The sequence below is a fragment of the Triticum urartu genome, chromosome 2 (genome assembly GCF_003073215.2).
Source record: "Triticum urartu cultivar G1812 chromosome 2, Tu2.1, whole genome shotgun sequence".
NCBI lineage: Eukaryota > Viridiplantae > Streptophyta > Magnoliopsida > Poales > Poaceae > Triticum > Triticum urartu.
Window position 1 is genome coordinate 723,205,761 of NC_053023.1, and position 21,472 is coordinate 723,227,232.

General features: G+C 43.2%; 1 protein-coding gene across 1 annotated transcript; it reads right to left on the bottom strand.

Annotated features, from left to right (window-relative positions):
- Positions 1 to 11,567: 11,567 nt before the first annotated feature.
- Positions 11,568 to 21,292, bottom strand: LOC125538219. Its single transcript, XM_048701495.1, has 9 exons — positions 21,167 to 21,292; positions 18,833 to 18,841; positions 18,589 to 18,611; positions 14,681 to 14,859; positions 14,517 to 14,596; positions 13,779 to 13,896; positions 13,600 to 13,663; positions 12,752 to 12,832; positions 11,568 to 11,899 (listed from the first exon to the last, which is right to left on the bottom strand). Exons 1-9 carry the CDS (start codon positions 21,290 to 21,292, stop codon positions 11,773 to 11,775), a joined length of 807 nt encoding a protein of 268 aa, XP_048557452.1. The 3' UTR covers positions 11,568 to 11,772.
- Between the last annotated feature and the right edge of the window lie 180 nt (positions 21,293 to 21,472).

A 21,472-nucleotide genomic window follows, 5' to 3' on the forward strand; every position in this document is an offset into this window, starting at 1 on the left:
CGAGGCTGAATCTTCGTGGCGGTGGGTCGCAGTCCTCCGCCAACAGTGCCACCCGAGGCCGCAAGCAAGGCGGCGGAGGTGGTGACCGCGACCGCAGACAAGCTGGCAATGGCGGTGACCGTGGCGGCCGTGGCTATTCCAAGCCAGGAGGCCGTGGCGGCGGTGGTCACGGCGGCAACAATGGAGGCGGCAGTGGAGGCAACTACAACAACCATGCCTCTGCTCCTCGGGTGCAATGTCGGATCTGCGGGAAGATGGGCCATCCGGCATGGAAGTGCTGGAAAAGGTATGACGAGTCCTACCAAGGTATGGAGGAGAAACCGGCCGATCTTGCAGCCCCGCAGTATGGCGTAGACACCAACTGGTACCTTCACAGTGGTGCTACTGATCATATCACGGGCGACCTGGAGAAGCTAATCGTGCGTGATCGCTACAACGGCAATGAACAGATACATACTGCAAGCGGATCAGGTATGGATATTAAATATATTGGTCATTCAGCAATTCATACCCTAGATCATGATCTCTACTTAAACAATATTCTTCATGTACCCGAAGCCAGTAAAAGTCTTATCTCTGCTAGTCGTCTTGCCATTGACAATAATTCCTTTGTTGAAATTCATCCTTATTCTTTCTCTGTTAAGGATCAGTGAACGAGGAAGGTACTACTTCAAAGCAAGGGTAGGAGAGGTCTCTACCCGATTAGGCACACGAGCACCGACGTCAAGAAGCAAGCACTAAGTGCTACTAAGTGATATCTGGATAGGTGGCACCGACGTCTAGGACATCCTTCTTCTGTTATTGTTAGCAAAGTCATTATTCAAAATAATCTGCCGCGTGCCAGTTATTTCAATAAAGAGTCTGTATGTGACGCCTGCCAAAAAGGCAAAAGTCACCAACTTCTTTATCCAAATTCAATAAGTGAATCAAAGTTTCCTTTAGAGCTTGTGTTCTCTGATGTTTGGGGTCCTGCTGTGGAAACAGTGGGAAGAAAGCAATATTATGTGAGTTTCATAGATGATTTTAGTAAATTTACATAGATCTATCTTATCAAACACAAGTCCGAGGTGTTTCAAAAGTTACATGATTTTCAGAAGCTTGTAGAGCGACAATTTGATAGCAAAATTCTTGCTCTCCAAACAGATTGGGGAGGGGAGTATGTTAAACTCAACTCCTTCTTTACCAAAATAGGTATATCTCACCATGTCTCCTGTCCTCATGCGCACCAACAGAATGGTTCAGCTGAGAGGAAACATCATCATATCGTTGAAGTAGGTTTGTCTCTTCTTGCTCAAGCTTCTATGCCCCTGAAGTTTTGGCTTCTGCGCCCCTGAAGTTTTGGGATGAAGCTTTCATTGTCGCAACCTACTTGATAGATCGGATTCCTGGCAAAGTAATCAACTTTGAAACACCTCTCGAGTGTCTTTTCCATGAAAAACCCAACTACTCTATCTTAAGAATCTTTGGGTGTGCCTGCTCGCCCAACCTCCGACCTTACAACAATCACAAGCTTCAATTTCGCTCCAAGCAGTGTGCTTTTCTTGGGTACAGCAACCTTCACAAAGGCTTCAAGTGCCTTGATATTTCCACCGGACGTGTTTATATTTCAAGGGATGTTGTGTTTGATGAAAACGTGTTTCCTTTCTCTACACTCCATCCTAATGCCGGTGCTCGTCTTCGTGCTGAGATCCTTTTGCTTTCTCCAGAGCATCTAATTAATTAAACCATACATTGAAACTATGTAAAACATTTCAATGCGAAAACAAATGCGATCATAATCGCAATCAAGGTAACAATTGATCCAACGGTATAATGATACCAAGACTCGATATGAATGGCATATTTTCTAATCTTTCTAATCTTCAAGCGCATTGCATCCATCTTGATCTTGTGATCATCGACGACATCCGCAACATGCAACTCCAATATTATCTTCTCCTCCTCAATTTTTTTTCTTCAACAAATTGTTTTCTTCTTTAACTAAATTTAACCTCTCGACAATAGGGTCAGTTGGCATTTCCGATTCACATACATCCTACATAAATAAAATCTATGTCACGTTGGTCGGCATAATTTTCATAAACAATAAATGAACCAATAGTTATAAAGATAATATATATACCACATCCGAATCATAGACATGACAAGGGCCGACGGGGGCGGATACCAAAACCATCGCACTATATAAGATGCAATAATAAAAGTAAGAAAATAATACAAGTATCTATGTAAACATACAAGTAAGAATATTTTTCCTTTCAGAAAGAAGATAAGAACAAGAGGCTCACCACGGTGGTGCCGGCAATGAGCTCGACGCGGGTGATCGACGACGGTGAAGACGGGGACGGGGCGTGACGGACCGCTAAACCTAGACAAATATTATGGAAAATGGAGCTTGGAGGTCGAGCTTGGAGAGGAGAAAGCTTAAGTATTGTGGCTCGGGCATTCCATCGAACAACTTGTGTGCATAGGAGGTGAGCTAGAGCACCACCAAGCCCTCTCCCCCTCGGCCAGAGAAAAACAGAGCACTGGGGTGCTCTGCTCGCGAGCGAGTGGTATATATAGGCACCTCATTGGTCCCGGTTGGTGACATGAGCCGGGACTAAAGGGGAGCCTTTGGTCCCGGTTCAAGCCACCAACCGGGACCAATGGTGGTGGGCCAGGAGCGAGGCCCATTGGTCCCGGTTCATCCCACCAACCGGGACCAAAAGGTCCAGATGAACCGGGACCAATGGCCCACGTGGCCCGGCCGGCCCCCTGGGCTCATGAACCGAGACCAATGCCCACATTGGTCCCGGTTCTGGACTGAACCGGGACTAATAGGCTGACCCAGCCTGGACCAAAGCCCTGTTTTCTATAGTGGCGGATCCCCAGGCAGGTCCCCTGGCGTCCCCTGATCCCCGGTCGGGCGGGACCGGTGGTGATTGGTCGGGCGGACCTGATCCCCCTCGCCTTTGTCTGGCGCGCGCCACACGTCAGGCTCCCGCACGGGCGGACCCGGCACGCCTTCATCGTCACATGGGGCGGGGGGGGGGGGGGGGGGGGTGCGTCGCCTGGCCCACGCTCACAGAACCTGAGCCCAGGCAGTGCACCCGCGCGGGATACTAGCCCGGTCAGGAGCACGGTGGCCAAGGGAGATTCGCCCACCTCTGCTCGATCGGATCGGGTACGAGGTGATGGGCTCAGATCTTCTGCGGCTAATAACTCAGTACATGATCATCTGTGGCTCGGATACATGATCGGATACGAGGTGATGGGCTCGGATCTTCTGCGGCTCGGATCTACACGTGCACAAAAAGGTATTTTGAAGCCATCAAAGTTTAAAGATGGGACAGTCAGGTATGAGAAAAATTTCAAGTTTGCAAACTTTGCTTCCACCGGTGAACCTCAAAGTCTATTAGAGGCACTAAGTAATGATAATTGGAAAAAGGCTATGAATATAGAATATGAAGCTCTCATGAAAAATCAGACTTGGCACTTGGTCTCTCCTAAGCAAGGGAGGAATGTAATAGATTGTAAGTGGGTATACAAGATTAAAAAAAGGTCGGATGGCACAATAGACAGATATAAGGCTAGACTAGTGGCTAAAGGCTTTAAGGCTAGACTAGTGGCTAAAGGCTTTAAGCAGCGTTATGGTATTCATTATGAGGACACATTTAGTCCAATTGTTAAAGCTACTACTATTAGACTTGTTCTGTCTATTGCTCTTTCCAGGGGTTGGAGTCTTCATCAATTGGATGTACAGAACGCGTTTCTACATGGCGTTCTCGAGGAAGAGGTTTATATGAGGCAGCCACCTGGATTTGAGGATGGCTTGAGACCACATCATGTATGTAAGTTGGACAAGGCCTTGTATGGTCTAAAGCAGGCCCCCAGAGCCTGGTATTCAAGATTGAGTATGAAACTGCAGCAACTGGGCTTTCGAGCTTCAAAGGGAGATACTTCTTTATTCTTCTTCAAGAAAGGGAAGGTGATCATCTTTATGTTAATTTATGTTGATGATATAATCGTTGCTAGTTCATCACAAGATGCTACCTCAGCTCTGCTAAAGAATTTGAGAAGTGAGTTTGCACTCAAAGACTTGGGAGAGTTACATTATTTCCTAAGCATTGAAGTTAAAAAAATGCATGATGGCATTATGTTAACTCAAGAAAGGTATGCCAGAGACATAATTAAACGGGTAGGCATGAGGGATTGTAAGCCTTCCAATACACCTATGTCTACCACTGATAAGCTGTCATTGCATGAAGGAAAGGTATTGAGCGCCGAAGAGGGAACTAAGTACAGAAGCATAGTTGGTGCACTTCAATACTTAACTTTGACTAGACCTGATATATCATTTGCAGTAAATAAGGTCTGCCAATTTTTGCATGCTCCTACCTCCTTACATTGGACACCTGTAAAAAGGATACTAAGGTATATTCAAGGAAGTAGTGGAATAGGACTTAAGCTATGTAGGTCTCCATCAACTGGAATAAGTGCATTCTCTGATGCAGATTGAGCTGGGTGTCCAGATGATAGGAGATCCACTGGAGGTTTTGCTATTTTTCTTGGGTCTAATCTTATATCTTGGAATGCTTGGAAACAAGCCACAGTTTCACGTTCTAGTACTGAAGCAGAATATAAGTCTCTGGCAAATGCAACTGTTGAGGTAATGTGGATTGAAACTCTACTTAATGAACTAGGGATTGGAAGATCACATGTGTCACAACCGTGGTGTGACAACTTGGGTGCAACATATCTCTCTGCAAATCCTGTATTTCATGCCAGAACAAAGCATATAGAAATTGATTATCACTTTGTTCGTGAAAGAGTAGCACAGAAGCTATTAGAAATACAGTTCATTCCAACAGGAGATCAAGTTGCTGATGGTTTCACTAAGCCTCTACAAGTTCGACAGTTTCAAGCCTTCAAGAACAATCTAAACCTTGATGAGTTAAGATTGAGGGAGGATGTTAAATGATAGGCTTGTAGAAATTGTATATGCTAGTATTTTGTGACATGTTGTCACGTATTGTGTATACGTACATGTAATCTTGGGCGGCAGGTTGTTAGCTAGGATAGTTTTATCTTTGTATAGCTTGGAGTAGAGGCCAAGTCTAGTAACAACCTGCGCGCCTCATCTTGTAATCTGGTATCTCTATATAACATGTACGCGTCCCTGCCGAACAGCATACGCTTCCACAATTCTCTTTCTTTCAATCACAACAGATCGTGCATTCCTTGACTGCTATGGAAGAAATAAGAAATGGTTGATACAATCCCCTTATACGACAATTTAACTAAGATCTTAAAATTCTCCCTCACTCATAACTTGTCCAAATTGAGATTGTTCCAGAATGCCCGAAGTTGTCAGAGAGCCGAAGGCGATCTCCTGTGGGCATAAATCAAATCTCCAATAATTTTGTGACATACAATTTCACAAGATTCTTGGTCCTCACGCGAATGAAAAGATTGTTAATATTAACACACATCTCCTTTTCTTAACTAATGTGAAAACACAATATTTCTCCTTCTCTCCTTGTCTTATTCTCGACTTCTAGAGATACTTCGTGGAAGAGAATAAACTCAACACATTTTCAGTTAACTCAGCACTTGCCGGTGAGTGATATTAAATGGAAGAAATGATTATTCAACTTTAAGAAAAATGAAACTATATTTTTTAGTAAGTTCGTTTGTCCTTCATGTGGAAATAATCATGATGAATAAAAGAAAATGAGTACATTTAGAGTTCATCATGTGTCTTAGAAGAATTTCTAACATATTATTTCTTCTGCATAAATCTTTATACTTGAGTGGGTGCACGGTGTTTGCGCACTGCAATCTGAATATGGGAGGTTTAACTTTTATTTGGATATTGTTATTGTAGAAAAGGAATCTCAATATTGAATCGACCATTGCTGAGGATTTTGACAGCCAATATTTAAAATCAGCAACATTTTCTGAATAGTGTTTTGGAACCGGATAAAAAATGAGTATCCATTGCCATCATTTCCATCACCAATCATCTCAACATTATCTTGGCTTTCTGAATATTCTAAATCGAGTGTTTTGGAGTCAGATAATCAGATAAAAAGTGATCTATTGCCATCACCTCTAGCATCAACAATCTTAACGTTATCTTCGGTTTCTTAATTGATGAATGAGGAAAAAAAAGTTCATTGGAGGTTTTTCTTCCATTGCAACACACGAGCATGTTTGCTAGTAGTATATAATAGATTGGACATCATGTCATTATGTGTAAGATGTTGGATTTTCTGAGTTGCAATAAAATTTGTTCATTTGTTAATAAAGTAGCTCCAACTAAACTAAAGGAAAAGTTTCTGGAACATATAATTGTCCCTCTCTTAGGGCATGTCCAATGCCAGGGTGCTTGCACAGACGCTTAAGGAAATAAAAAAAAAGGGATAATCTTGTAGCAGCCGCTGTTAGCATTGTGTCCTTCAATGCTAATGACAGGATGGAGGCGCTTATACAGCAGAGTCCGTGTCTTACCGCAGAAGAAAAAAGGGCTAGCGCCCGACGCAAGAGGTTGCATTGATGCTAGCATGAATCCTGGGTTTGACCAGGAATAGGAAAAACGGCTGGGATTTTGGGCGTAACGGCCGGGGTTTTGTGCCTAGCGCCTGGGCTAAGCGCCCTCATTGTAGATGCTCTTACAATGCCTGCAAAAATACGTAAACCCTCTTATGTTTGGGCATGCCTTTAAGTCAAAATTCAAAATATTTAGGTTGAGAACTTGTAAATTATATGTAGATTATTTTCTACAACTACATACTAGATATGCTATAGTTGTGCTTTTTAGGGGTTTTCTGCCATGTTCCCTTAAAAAATGGTCACTCCTATGTACAGTTTGTCACCATCTTTTCTTTCTACTTGAAAAGATAGTCCTCCTCCCGGTTTCTCAAGAAAAAAATGGTATCCGTAAAAATCAGTTGTCAAAGGTAAATTTTGAAGACTGTGTCTATATCCAAAACGACATGTATTTCTGATATGGAGGTAATTCCTCTTATAAAGGTTAGAATCGGGTGAAGGCCAACCAATCTTATCCACACGTAATAATCAAAACCAATGGCACAGGATGAAATTTACAACCTTGCCAAATGACAAAACAGAATAATAAAGGCAGGTCTAATCAACATTTTATGATGGCTTATCAACGAGAATTGAAAAGTAAAGTTTACAATTGTATTAATTTTCTAATATTATCAAAACGTGCGATGGTCGGAAAAAATATATTTTGAGCCAATCGTCTTTGCTTTTTATTTGGTCTTCTAGAGCATATCCATGTTTTTCATACTGGCTTCACCGTGTTGGTAAACGGAAAAAATATCTTAAGACAGTAGCTTCTACAAAACAAATATTTGATCATTAGAAAATTAACAAGCCTGTCGATCAAGTTACTGCTTTATTGGCCTTACAAGTTACAAGCACACAACAGAACAGCACCCATAAAACTCGATCAGGAAGTTAAGATAGCAAGACACGGTAATAAGGAATCAACAAACTGAAACATTACTGGGACATACACGAGCTTATTATCTGAAGTTTCGAAGCACACCAGCAAGTACACTATCTTGAGCACACTGATCTCGAGTCTATGAGAAGCCACACGGCCGTTATGTATGTCTCTGACGTACGTAGAGCCTAGCTAGCCCTACATACCATGCATATTAATTGACCTGGGCGCCTGACCCTCCTGGTACTTCCGGGTGATTTCGGGACCTGATCTCGACAACTTCCTCTGTCCGGAAAGCCTCCCTAGTTGCCAACATGCTGTGCTTCTGTAGATCTGCATGCGCTAGAAGACACACACACATAGCGAATCATTAGCAACTGTACAATACTTCAGCAATGCCGTTGTCATAGGAGTGTCGCGCGTGTGTGTTTACGTACCTTTGTCGTCTTGGGCGCGGGCGCTGTAGCCGGTGACGCGCTGGACGAGGTCGTAGAACACGTCCAGGAGCTGGGCGGCGAAGCTGGCCATGGGATCGGAGCTGGTGCTGGGCAATTCAAGCTGCTGTGCTACCACCACTAGCTTAGCTACTCGGACAATGCTAGCTGCTTACTGCTCGACTGCTTACTGCTTTTGCTTTCAGCTGAGCTGTGAGCGGTGACACTGGTGAGTGAGTCCTATCGCCGTAGCCGGGGAACGATATTTATACACGGCGCGGCGCCACCAACCGACCACGCGCACCGGCGTTCTTCACACAAGGCCCACGCGCGTGCGAGCACTAGGACGTAGTGACTCGTACTCAGAGCGCGACAGTTCAGCACGTACTCCACTAGCCGCATTATGGGATCGAGGGAATTGGAATTTCTCGATCGGCATGCATGTGAATCATGCATAGTTCAGCACTCCACTTCTACACGGTCTTCTTTTTATTGCAACTTGTTACAAAGAGACAGCTCCAGAGAGCTGTTGATTGTCCACTATTAACAGCGAGACCGCGGCAAGGCGTACTATAATCAAGGAGGCTATCGAGCAACCAAAATGCACCATCAACTTGCTTGATGGTTTGATAGTGTAATAAGCACAGATGTCAGTGTAGCGAATTGCATCGTCAGCTTGGGAATCAGAATTTCTCGATCGGCATGCATGTGAATCATGCATCGTTCAGCACTCCACTACGACTACACGGTCTTCTTCTGGTCGATCGCATTCCCAAGTGGATGGACCGCCCTCTTTTTATTGCAACTTGCTCCAATGAGACGCCACCAGCTACTGTTTTTTTTCCGAAAAAGATGATGACCCCCGGCTTCTGCATCTGAAAGATGCATACGGTCATTTTATTGATTATTCTTGAGAACCTTACAAAGTATAACAACAATAGGCATGAATCCGCCATCTTGACAGCATCTGCCGTTACTCCTATCCAAATGATAAAGAGGTGCAAGCTGGACCACATACTCATACCTCTCACTTAAGCCTAACATCTAAAACCGAAGGCCCCGACCGAGCCATCTGCCGGGTCCGGGGCTCAAACCGGTCTGACACACTCACATGTGTCATCGCCGCCATCTTCCACTGGTCCATCTTCAGAGCAGATTGAGGTGACAACCTTGGCAGGTCCTCCGTCATCGACGCCTCCACGACGCCAAACGACGACCTCCACCTACGCGAGCCTTGGCAGGTCCTCCGCCATTGACGCCACCACGACGCCAACCGACGACCTCCACCTACGCGACTCCATCTCCAAGCAACGGGCATAAATCCATGCTAGGAAAGGGCCGCACCACCGCTGTCGCCCACCACCAACAAGCGCCACCCAACCCCAAGGTTCCAAAAGCGACGCCTTCAAGAAGGGAACGACGTCGTGAGCACCGCCGCCGCCCAACAGAGTTAGGGCTTTCGCCCGGGAAACCTAGGGGAAGGTGAAGTGAGGAGATTAGTCCATACCGATGCCTCCAAGGAGGGAAACGGCGCCCTGAGGCGTCGCCGTCGGCGCGGCCGGTCATGGCCGGCCAGGGATTTCGCCCGAACTAGATCTTCGCCACCAGCAGCACCTCCTGTACAGAACCGGCGACCAAGAGGAAGCGCGGCCCGACCTGGCTGGCTCGCACACCGAACAAGGAAGGAAGGGACGCGCCAGATCGCGCACACCGACCGCCGCATAATCCGCTGCCGGCCGCCAACGACCACCGGATCCGGCTGTCCGCGCGGCCGGGACACCGGATCCATCACCCGCACGGCTGTTAGCCGGCCGTGCCTTGCCAATGGAGCCGCCGCTCCAGATCCGGAGTTCCCCATACATGAGCAGGGCAACCGAGGCCCTGCCGCCACAATCCTGACGCCCCGGGCTTGCCCGATGGCTGTCTCAGACGGCGGCGAGGGATGAAGGAGGGGAAGGGGTGAGGAGGAGTGACGGCTAGGGTTGGGAGGAGGAGTGGCGGCTAGGGTTGGGAGCAAACCACCAGCTACTGGTAAATGCACCGGGCCGGGCTACAGAGAGCGGTTGATTGTCCACTATTAACAGCGAGACCGCGGCAAGGCATCCTATAATCAAGGCGACCATCGAACAACCAAATTGCATCATCAACTTGCTTCATGATCTGAGTAGAATATAATAAGCACAGATGTCAGTGTAGCGAATTGCATCGTTGGGGTTCGTAATTTGCTATTCCTCCGTTTTATGCATGCATGCCGAGAGCGTCCGATCTACCAAATCTTAGGATCGTCACATGACATGAGTATACGCCAGGCACCGCATCCAGGAACGTTCACATCCACATGTGTGACACGTTTCCATGCGTGGTGGGGCATCCGGCACGGGGTGCGTAGTACTCCCTCCATTTCAAAATATAATGTGCTCACGCTTTCCGAAATCGAACTTTGACCATAAATTTAATGAACGAGACAGACTGCGGCGGGAGAAAAAGTTACATAATTAAAAACTTCTTTCGAATACGAATTCACTGATATAACTTTTGCCCCCGCCGCAATCGGTCTTGATAGTTAAATTTACGGTCAAAGTTGAAGCACGTGGATAGTGAAAGCACTACATTATGGAATGGAGGGAGTAGGGCTGGGTCAGCGTAGCCATCCCATACTATGATGATGCCTGGTCATGATGATACTATACGTGTGCTTTGTCATTATGATCGAAACACTTCATGGTACTCCATCCGTTTTTTTAGTCTACATTTTTTTCGAAGTTAAATTATATAAAGTTTGATCAACTTTACAAAAACAGGCACCGACATCTATAATATTAAAGTTATAAATGAAAATTAAATTCATGACACTTTTAATGATATTAATTTTGTATTGTTGATGTTGATATTTTTTCTATAAAGTTGGCCAAACTTTATGAAATTTAACTTCAGACTCTTATATGTAGAGTAAAAGGGACAGAAGGAAGTACCACGCCGCAGAGTACTAAACATAGATAAAATTTAGTTGTTCAGTGAAAAATTAAGTAAGGGAAGCACATCAATGAAGTAACAGATAACTGAATGTGCATGTGAGGCCCAAACAAAGTTTTCCACAGCCGCGGGCAGGGCAGGGTTGTCCCTAGCATTACGAAGGTCGCAGTGCGAATTAGCCACAATGAACCTAACAAGTACAATAGAGTAAAATAAATACTTTCATTGGTAAGGCATAAACATCAAAATTATAATTATTATTTTTGCGCGGGGGATCAAAATTATAATTTAATTAGCAAATAAAGTATTTTTTAAGAACAACCACTACAACAATACCCCACCTGTAGCAACGCATTTTTCCGTATCTATAAGTCCATATATGCGTTGTAACTGTCTTTACCAACCGTTTGGGATGCATAGCCTTATCCAGTGTTGCTAGCGCATAATGCAACGCTTATACCGCCGTTAGTAAAAGGGGCCGTTGCAAGAGTACAACACATAAAGCCAACCTTTACAACAGTTTTATATGTTGGTGCTTAATGTACACGAATCCAAATCTCATTTCTGGCAACTAGGAATTTTCAACGCTTCATGTTTTGTTACATATATAATGTAAATTATATAACAATTAAATTAATGCTCAACATAACAGTGATAATTATGTATATGAAGTGTGGAAAAAAAATAAAAGAATATACTCATTAGAGAAAGAAATCATATATTGGATAAAGCTGTTGGATTACAATGGTTGATATTACAAGGGAAACATCATCGAAATGTGATGCATAACCTAAATATTTTCTTGACAGCGAAACTTAAATAAAAAGCATCCTTCAACATCCCTACAACTTAACTAAACTTAACCGGGGAACACCATCAGACAGACACATCATCCCTACAACTTAACTAAAACTGATAGCATCCATCATCATCATCATGGAACGGAACATCATTATCATCATGAAACGGAACATCATCATCATTGCAATATACTTGCCACGCACCATTATAATCATCCATATATCTTTTGAATCTACAAAGAAAATAACAAAATGAACTGTTAATACACAATGCATTGACATGATGAATGTAGTGATAGAGGCAGCAGGATGTTAGGCACGTATGTACAAAGGTTGAAGGCTATGCAATCTTTTTTTTTTCTGCATTATCGAGAGTATTGCAGCTTTTGCGACTCCATACCGAATCTTCAGTTTTCACAAGTGCCATATCGACATGCACTACCAAGAATTCATTTGTAATTTTAGCATCATCAAGTTTAAATTTAGGATCACAACTTACAACTATAGCAAGAGCTACGTCCCTATTATGATTGTGAAAAGATACCGGCATGAGTGTTAGTTGTCATTGATGACTAATCACGACGCCACAATATACGACACAGCCTGCAGAAAAACATGGCTTAATAAAATTATATGGAGAGTAGCCTAAGTGCTGATGTGCATTCAAGGGCAATTGTGAGTGACAGTACCACTTCTTTTCTCTTCTCCATTTAGTTAGCAAACTGAACTAAAAAGGTTTTAGTGATCTGAAACCAAAACATTTAGCTCTAGTTGGTTTCAGTCATCCAACAGGAAACAAACAAACCTAAAGGTGCCCACCACGCTTTGGAACAAAACTACAGCCTCAAATCCACTGAAACGAATTTACATAGTTATCACCAGCCTAGAGATCCATTGCTAATTCTGTACACCTACAGTCAAACTGTTTTGTGTGAACCAACAGAATTATTTATTGCTAAATAAATCCACTGACCTACAGTCCCAAATGCTATAAATTGGCATGGACAGCAGCATAGAACCTAGCACTGCTCAATGGTCGTGGACACATTGAGCAGTACCACGGTAGGGAGAGGGAGAGAGTATACCTTCCATGGCACCGTCCATGACTTGCTCCACGAACTCGACTTGCTCCATGGAGTCGCCGTACATCGAGTTGGTGCGTGTAGCTTCAAAACCAAGGGAAAAAGGTTACAGGTGTCTCATGCATCTCTAGAACAGTGCAAAAGAAGTAAACTTCATCAAGATCAATCCGTACATAATAAAAGAAGAGCAACCTATCCTGTTCTATATGTACTAGTTACTACCTTGGCAACTTTACATCTGGCTAAATGAATTTATCCCTGAGTTAGCTAGACTAGTCATTAAGCCGTGCTTCTGCATAGGCTAGACAGTTTTAGTTTACCATATATAAGTGGAACATATTTATGTGATAAAAAAATATTAGAACCATAAATTTTAAAAGAAGCATACTTTTGACTAACTGAGAAATATTACATGTGATATTGTGTTGGCTTCCATGTGGCTAAAGTAAATTTAATTTTAGTGAAGGCATTTGTACATACTATTTATCATTCCTATAAATAAAGTTTCCAAATTATAATTTGTATGAAAAAGTCAGGAACCTAAGGCTAGAAAATATATAGAGGATATTGGTGAATGTTCTGATTTCCTTTAATTACATAGCAGGAGTCTAAATCTTGTGTGCTCCTAATATTAGCTATCTGGAAACCCCAAATGCATCCCATGCTTTAGTGATTTCGGTTAAGAAAAGGAAACCACAGTTTCTAGTTAACAAACAAAACTAAAGCTGATGTACATGAATATCTGTCTTGTATATATACAAGGCGTCATTAAGAAATGTTTTCTGAAATAAACACGTACATCATTCAAATCTTCTACATAATATACACATCAAATGATCATGTAGAGCCACCTATAAACATCAAAGTGAAATGCTTGCTGGAGGCAGAAGCAGCGGCGAAGCCAGCCTCGGGGATCTGTGGGGTCAGTGGTAATTTTGTTGATTATTTTTTTCACAATGAACAGTAATTGTACAGTGTTTTACGGCTGTTTTTCACAAAAGTTGTGGGGTCAGCTGACCCCACAGCTTACACATAGCTTCGCCACTGGGCAGAAGTGCAGCACTACTGTTTGGAACTTTGATTATGTGGTGCTGCTGGAGGTGATCAGAGCTGCAGACCACCCCAACTGGATGCTTTCCTTTCACTCCCTGCAACACAATCGAGTCAAGAGGAGTACTCATCAATACACGCGTACAAAACATATCTTTTTCTAGATAAAAAAATAGTGATCAAGTCAATTGCATAGTTCTTTCTTCTGTTATGACCTTAAAGGGTGGAGAATAGAAAACGAATCGCCACACGGCCAGTTCCATCACTCAACAGCCTTGGCGCCAAAGACGCTTGCGGCCGCCTAATCGCTTCAAACTACCATCGCTACACCTCCGCCGCCACATGGACTATCGTTAGATTTATTTAGTAATTAGCCTAAAAGAACATATTTTGGATTTTTGCATTGTAAAATCCTTAATAGTACGTAGAATATTATAGATTGCAAAAGAAAAGGATTGGGGCCTTGGGGAATACTGTAATTAGACTCCGACCTGATTCCTAACCATATACTTGGTGTTTTCTGTACAAATTACCTCAACCACACTGGTTGCTGCTCCAAGACGACGTAGATGGGCTTCAGAATAGCTTACTAGAAAGACAATCGCTCCCTACAATGTTGTTGCCCTAGAAAGAATATGCAACTCGGGGTTAATTTGAAGCCACTACTGGTCCTGATGTGCTACGAACCAGAGCAGAGGGGAGGAGTGGACCAACTCACCCGAGGCCAGAGGAGCAGGAGGAAGCTCCATGGCTGCTTTGTCCCGAGCAGCTGCAAGGATGTCCACCGGCGGTTCCTCCCTGCACGTGTACAGAAGAAGAGAAGAGCAGGTTAGAGAAAGGGGGAGAGAGAGAGGATGAAGCCAGGGGAGGGGATGCACTCACCGGACGGGAGGTGGACGACGGCCACCGGAGCCGACGCCTGAAACCCTAATAGCCATGGGCGGAGGGTCGCGGGCGGGCTTTGGTGACCGCGAGCGCCGTATCTAACCGGATGGGAGGGAGCCGCGGTGCGAGGGCGCCTCAGGCTGTGCTTCACGGTGGCGGGGTTCGCCGAACGTCGCCTGAGTCAACCGCCGCAGGTGGCGCAGAAGGAGCCGCGTGAAGAGAGGGAGATGGGACGCGAGAGGGATGAGTGGGTGGGGATTGGGCGGATCCGGCAGCCACTGGAGCGGCGAGGTGGGAGGAGCGGAAGGGGAGGGCCGGCGGCGAGGTGGGTCGGAGGAGGGATACGAGGCGATGGATGGCGGCGATTTGGGAGAGATGAGGGGAATCCAGGACTCTGTTTCTCGTGCGTCTCTCTCTCTCCTTTTCTCTGTTTTTTTCATATATGTACCATGAAAGGGTCATGAGCTGTAACTTTACAACGCATATGCTCCAACCCTTATATACGTATCTATTATGAATTTTGCAACATATAGTCAAACTGTTGTAGAGTTTTTGTTGCTTTATAAGGGGTATCCTTGTAGTGAACGCTAACACCCACACGTGTGGTGGGAGCCAAACCCGCGCACACGCCCTATAACACATAGACTGCGCCACGTCACCGCATGCACGCATGTGGAAATCTTTTTGGATTTTCAATTTTTAAAATGGTTTATCTCTTAAATAAAAAATTCGATTGAAGATCCGTTTTCACCATTAAATCTCTCGCGATGAGATCTTGGAAACTAGATCTCATATCAATATATTTCGACGAATTTTTTTTGTTAAAAGTTGCCATGTCTATTGCATATGAATTGCCATGATATTTACACTGAAGTTGCCATGATATGTTTTAGCTATTTTCTTTTATATTTAAAATTAAATTTTAACATATTATAAAACGGGGAATTAAGAAACTAGACTTGCCATGAACAATAAACTAAAATTGCCATGATACCTGCACTTAAAATTGCCATGGTTCATACAAAAATTAATTTTTATGGTCAAAGTACTGAATTGCCATCATAAAAAAAACTAAAATTACCATGCTCTACAAACTAAAATTGCCACATTGCAACTTTAGTTTAAGCACTATAGCAATTACAGTGTAAACATCATGACAACTTTTGGGCAAAAAAAATAATTCATCGAAACATATAAACATGGAGTTTAGTTTTGAAGATCTCGTTGAGATGGATTTAATGATGAAAACAGATTTTTAATTCGATTTTGTAATTAGGACATAAAACATTTTTAAGCCGAAACCAAAAAGATCCTTGCTGTTGTCATCTGTTCATACGTGGCAAAATGAGTGATGATGAAGGCATGTAGGCGATGTGCAGGATGCCACACGTGTGGGCGTTAGTTTTTTGTTTTTTAATATAGTACAGACGCATGCGCTTATGTGTACGCGCATACACTCATCCCTATGAACACACATGCACACTCTATCCCTATTAGCATTTTTGAGAGACTAAGCCGGCATATCATTTTGAGATTGACGCGCGTAGGTGGCTCCTCCCGGGATGCCGTTCCAACCTCAGTGCCGACGCTAGGGAGCTTGTCCAGGTATCACCATGTGTTCGCCTTCTTCTACCTCTTTTGTCTCTACCCATCTGTTTGTTTGTTCGTTTTTCTTTTGGGCGGCATGGTGGTAAGTGGATCAGGAACAAGACAGAAATAAACACAGCCGTTGATAGAAAATTTTCCGTGGTGATTGAGCAACTAGTCTTTTCTAGAATAGAAAAGAGAGGAAGAGAGAGATCAAAGTGAGTGGAAAGGGGGAGAAAATGAAGCAACTGTCCGTGGATGAAACGGCTCGCCTTGAAGGAAGGAAGATGAATCTCATCGTTTCAAGTCCAAGGTTGGTTTGTTTCTTTGGCCCTGTGTTTCTCTCTTTCTTTCTTTCTTTCTTTCTTTCTTAAATAAGATGAGATGAGAAAACAGCAACAATAGGAAAAAAAGGCAGACTAGAGCAGAGCAAGAAAATAAAAACAGAGAAACCCAAGCTAGGAGCCTTTGATTTGCCTTGCCTCATGTACGCGCACGATTCTTTTAAAGAAGTTCTTTTTTTGGATTTTTTTTAGTGATCACTTGTACCTAGTTATTCACATTTGCTTTAGCCGAGTGCTATCCCTTGTAGTTATTGTATTTTTGTTGGAGAAATCAATATTTTTCTCCTTGCATTTCGAAAAATGTGGAAACATTGTATTTGTAATATTCCATTTTTATTTGTTGTTTTACCTATACTTCTTGGTGTTCAAATGAAAAACTTGGTCTGCTACACTTTTTTTCCCTGAGTTTCTACCAATTTCTTGCATTTTTTTCTTACTTTTCGTATTGCCGGTCTACTAGAACTTTGCTGATCTACTAGAACTTTGTTCGTTGTGGTTGCCCATACGAACGGCAACTGCCGCTGCGACCGACTATTCCATATCGATCGGGGAAGAGGTTAAATTGCAGGAGCAGACCATGTCCATGACCGGCAACCCCGGCGGTGCTGAGTGGCCTGACCGCATCGGCGCCACACATCTCCCACTACCTCATCAACACCATCCCTTGTGATGCCCAACCAGAGCTCCCTGCCTGGATCTGCATCTAGCATGCCCTGCCCACCCACCCAACGATATGCGTGTGCTATTGTTGATAATACCACAAACATTTCCAACCCATGTGCCTGTGTATTATCGGACGAAAAGAACACGTTTCACATGTGAAACGCGTGTGTGATAGAAATACCTAGCGCACACACTTATGAAATGGACACATTGGCGATACTAGAGGCACCACACACATTTTGTAGTTTTTTACTATGTGGGATATTGTACCTATCGCAAACAAATCGATAGATTAAATGTTTGTGATATCCATCTTTTGCACATGAGTATCTCTAAATAATTGTTTGGGATGCCTGGCGGATTGCAAACATAATGTGAAGTTGTACGTGTGGGATAGTCCACGACTTCGCATACGATTACTTTAGAAAATCGTCACCAACCGCTCGACCTATCCTAGATGATTTATCTGGGTCATGTGTGATGGACCCCCTTATCGCCCACACATGCAAAACCACGGTTTATAACTTGTCTAAAAAATGGGGTAAAAACCGTTTGTATAAGAGTTCATGTACCAGTGTTTCTTTGTACTATTGGTAATTACTGTAGATATAAATAATCTAAAATTAATTTTATTTCACCATCAATTTATTGTATGTAATTACTATAAATGTACTAGATCCGTAATTTGCAAATTAATTTAAGTCATTTTAGGCTTAGAGATATGTATTGAAAGAAGTCAAGTTAAGTTATTGTAACTTCTCTAACTTTTCTTCTGTATGTTAGAGGATCTAGTTGCCTCGTGGGTGTGTTAACGAGTTACTCTAGAATCATGTTGTCTTTACATTCCTTTCGTTCCCTAATTTATGTTTTCATTGCTCAAGAAATAAAATTATTTTCCATGCGTTCCCGGCAAGCAAGCTAGATAATCCTGCTATGATATGATAATTATTTTTGTTAAGATAATAAATGCATGCTTGAATGCCAATGATTGCTTTGCTTGGCATATAATTGTAAGATACATGTACTCAATCATAAATAACTATTGAGTAAATACAATTTGATAAAGTGCACACCGGGGGATGGCAGCTAATGCCCTCTTTCTACCCCATAACAGTATTAATGTTATGTTCTGCATATCATATTTTTTTTGTTCGTTTGACCACCCAAACGGACAAAAGGCCAATAGCCCAAAAGAAATACCAATTGTATTGAACGAGAACAAATGCACGTGCTAAACTATTATGTCCTTTGTTTAATACATTCTTTACTTTTTTTATAAAGGACATTTTCACTCAATCGACTTGATATTACCAAACTAAGTGAATGCCCGGCATCTGCATAGCACGATGCACACAAACATGTCCAATAGAACAGGACCAAAATGATAATACTATTTTATACCAAAAATTTAAAAAGGGTGTCCGAAGAGGGGTAAGGTCCTATACGAAGAACACACCGTCATCTATATACTCCAGCCCGATATACACCATCATAGAAATGTCTCAGTCCTCCGGCTTATGCATGATAACCGAGCATGGAGCCATCATGTACATACATCAATAACCTGCACAAGAGGTGAAACACATTTTTCTAATTAGAAACCACATAGTTCCTGGTAAGCCACATAACCCAACATAAGGCTGCTGCTCCCACAAGAATGTGTTGTACCCTACAACCAGTTGTTGAACATATTACACACACTGCAACCAGGGGGAGGGGGCACACTACACGAGCAAAATTACACAAAAAAAGGTGTTTAATAGACTCAGCGTGTTGCCAAAGGACACATGTCAAGTTACCTTGCCAATTGTTGTGTGCCAGCTTATCCATAGTCAAGATTAGACCTTTGTTTAAAAGCCAAAGGAATATCTTCACTCGAAGAGGTAGTTTGAGATTCAATTTTTTATTATTATCAACAAGAACATTGATGTGGGCAGTCGCCTCATATAAGGACTTGACTGAAAACCTACCATTCTGATGCAAGTTTCCTCACAATCCGTCTGGTCCGTTTGACAATTGAGTGTGCTTTAAACATGCCCTAATAGGACAGAGAAAGAAATATCAGTGTTTGCTTGACCCAAGACCTATGCGATTGTGAAAATTTTATGCCTAGCAATCCGATACAAGCTCGGGTATTGCACCATAAGTGAAGTGGCATCAAGCAAATTATCCTCCCAGAACCTTAACTCGAAAGCCGCCCCTAACCAAAAAAGTGCCAAATTGGAAAAAGCTAAAAACCTATCCCTGGCCTTCATCATGTCATACCAAAAATGTGAATCACGGGTTTTTTGTTGGAGTTGAGAAATGGCTTTGGTACCCACATACTTGTGACAGACGTTTTCCTGCTACACTCCATTCTTAGATAGTAGTTTATATACCCATTTACTGAGAAGGGCAATGTTTTTATTCTCTAGATCTTGAATCCCAAGACCCCCCCCCCCACCCGCCCCTTCACTTTTAGGACCACACAACACATTTCACGTAGCTACCTGACATTTTTTCGATTCATTATCACACTGCCAGAAAAGTCTGGATCTAAAGTAGTCCAATCTTTGGAGAATCCCTTTCGGTAGGTGGAAGAAGGACAACATGTATAAAACCATATTTTTTTAGGAGGGAATTGATCAAGACCAACCGACCCCGATAAGACAAGAGTTTGGCTTTCAACCTGCCAGTCGTTTCTCAAGTGTCTCTACCACATATTTTCACTGAACGACAGTTAGAGGACGATAGTAAATTGGAATACCCAGGGATAGAATAGGGAACTGTCTAAGCTGGCAACCAAAAATCTCAGCATACTCAAATGCCAAAAGTGTGGCCTCACCGAAGCAGAAAAGTTTTACTCCCATGGAAATTAATTTGAAGAAATGAAAGCTCCTCAAAAGCACATAAAAAGAGCTTGAGGTTTCTAGCTTTATCTAGGTCATGATCCCCAAAAAAAGTATGGTGTCATTTGCATACTATACAATAGACCAGCCATCTTCTTTTTTCGAAAAGGATGATTACCCTGAGTGATGCAGACAGACATCTTTATTACATTATTCAACAAGGTCTTACTAAATAAAATAAAAAATTAATCCAATGCCACCTTTCTGGCGAAAAATGTCGCCCTACCTACAAAATTGCGGCTAGCCGGGAGTACCAACCAGTCTACCAAACTCTCAGCATGCACCGCATACGCATGCTGTAGAATCCGTCGTCGCCTTCTTCAGCAGTCCCATCTTCAAGAGCAATCAATGCACTGATATTGTCAGACCCTTCTGCCGTCGATGCAATCATGTCGCTGGACAAGCCATCTTCTACTAAGTGATTATTTACAACGCTAATCTGACTGGCCACTTTCGCCCAATCAACAAGAATAACTAACATGTCTGCCACAATTTTTTCTTCACTTCATTGGGGTGAATTTGTTTCATTTCTCATGAAAAATGGTAGCCGTTTACCATGACATGACAAACATACACGTATAGCTTTTGAACATGTAAAATTTTGACCAAATTACTGCTTCATCAAATAACAATGTTACAATGAAATTATCAAACTCAATTTGTCATGTCATGGCATGAACAAAAAATCTTCTTGAACACTTGAAAACACAGCACGCACATACACACTTCACACATTCAAAATCACCAGCAAACAAAGCCTTTGTTTCAACTTTCAGAACAAGGGAAGCCACATGAATGTGGGCGAGTAGCACTTGCGGTCGTCTAATTGACTCCCGCCTCCGATCCTCCTGACACACCGGGGCCTCTCGGTCGAATCTCGACATGCTGCAAGAGTAATGAGCAGCACGGTGAGTTCTCTAGCTACACAACTGTAACTCTGCAAGTCTTGTGCAGTAGAAAACGCCGTCGAATTGTCTTTTCCGTGTAAAATGTGAACATACCTCCTGCACGGCCGGCGCCGGCGCCGACTTGGGGGCCTCCTCCCTGACCCCGGAGCGGCCACAGCCGGCGACGCGGTCGACGAGGCCGAAAAACCTATCCCTGAGCTGGGCGGCGAAGTTGGCCATGGTGGTGGAGGTGGAGCTAGCTGAAGTGAAGAGAGTGCACTGCACGCTGCCTCTCTCGAATCTGAATCACACGCAGGTAGCTCTAGTGCTTGATTTTGGTGGTGGAAGAGTGGTGTGAGTTCTGGGAGCGATGCGGAGGTCTCATTTATACACGACGCGGGGCACCAAACCCGTCAGCTT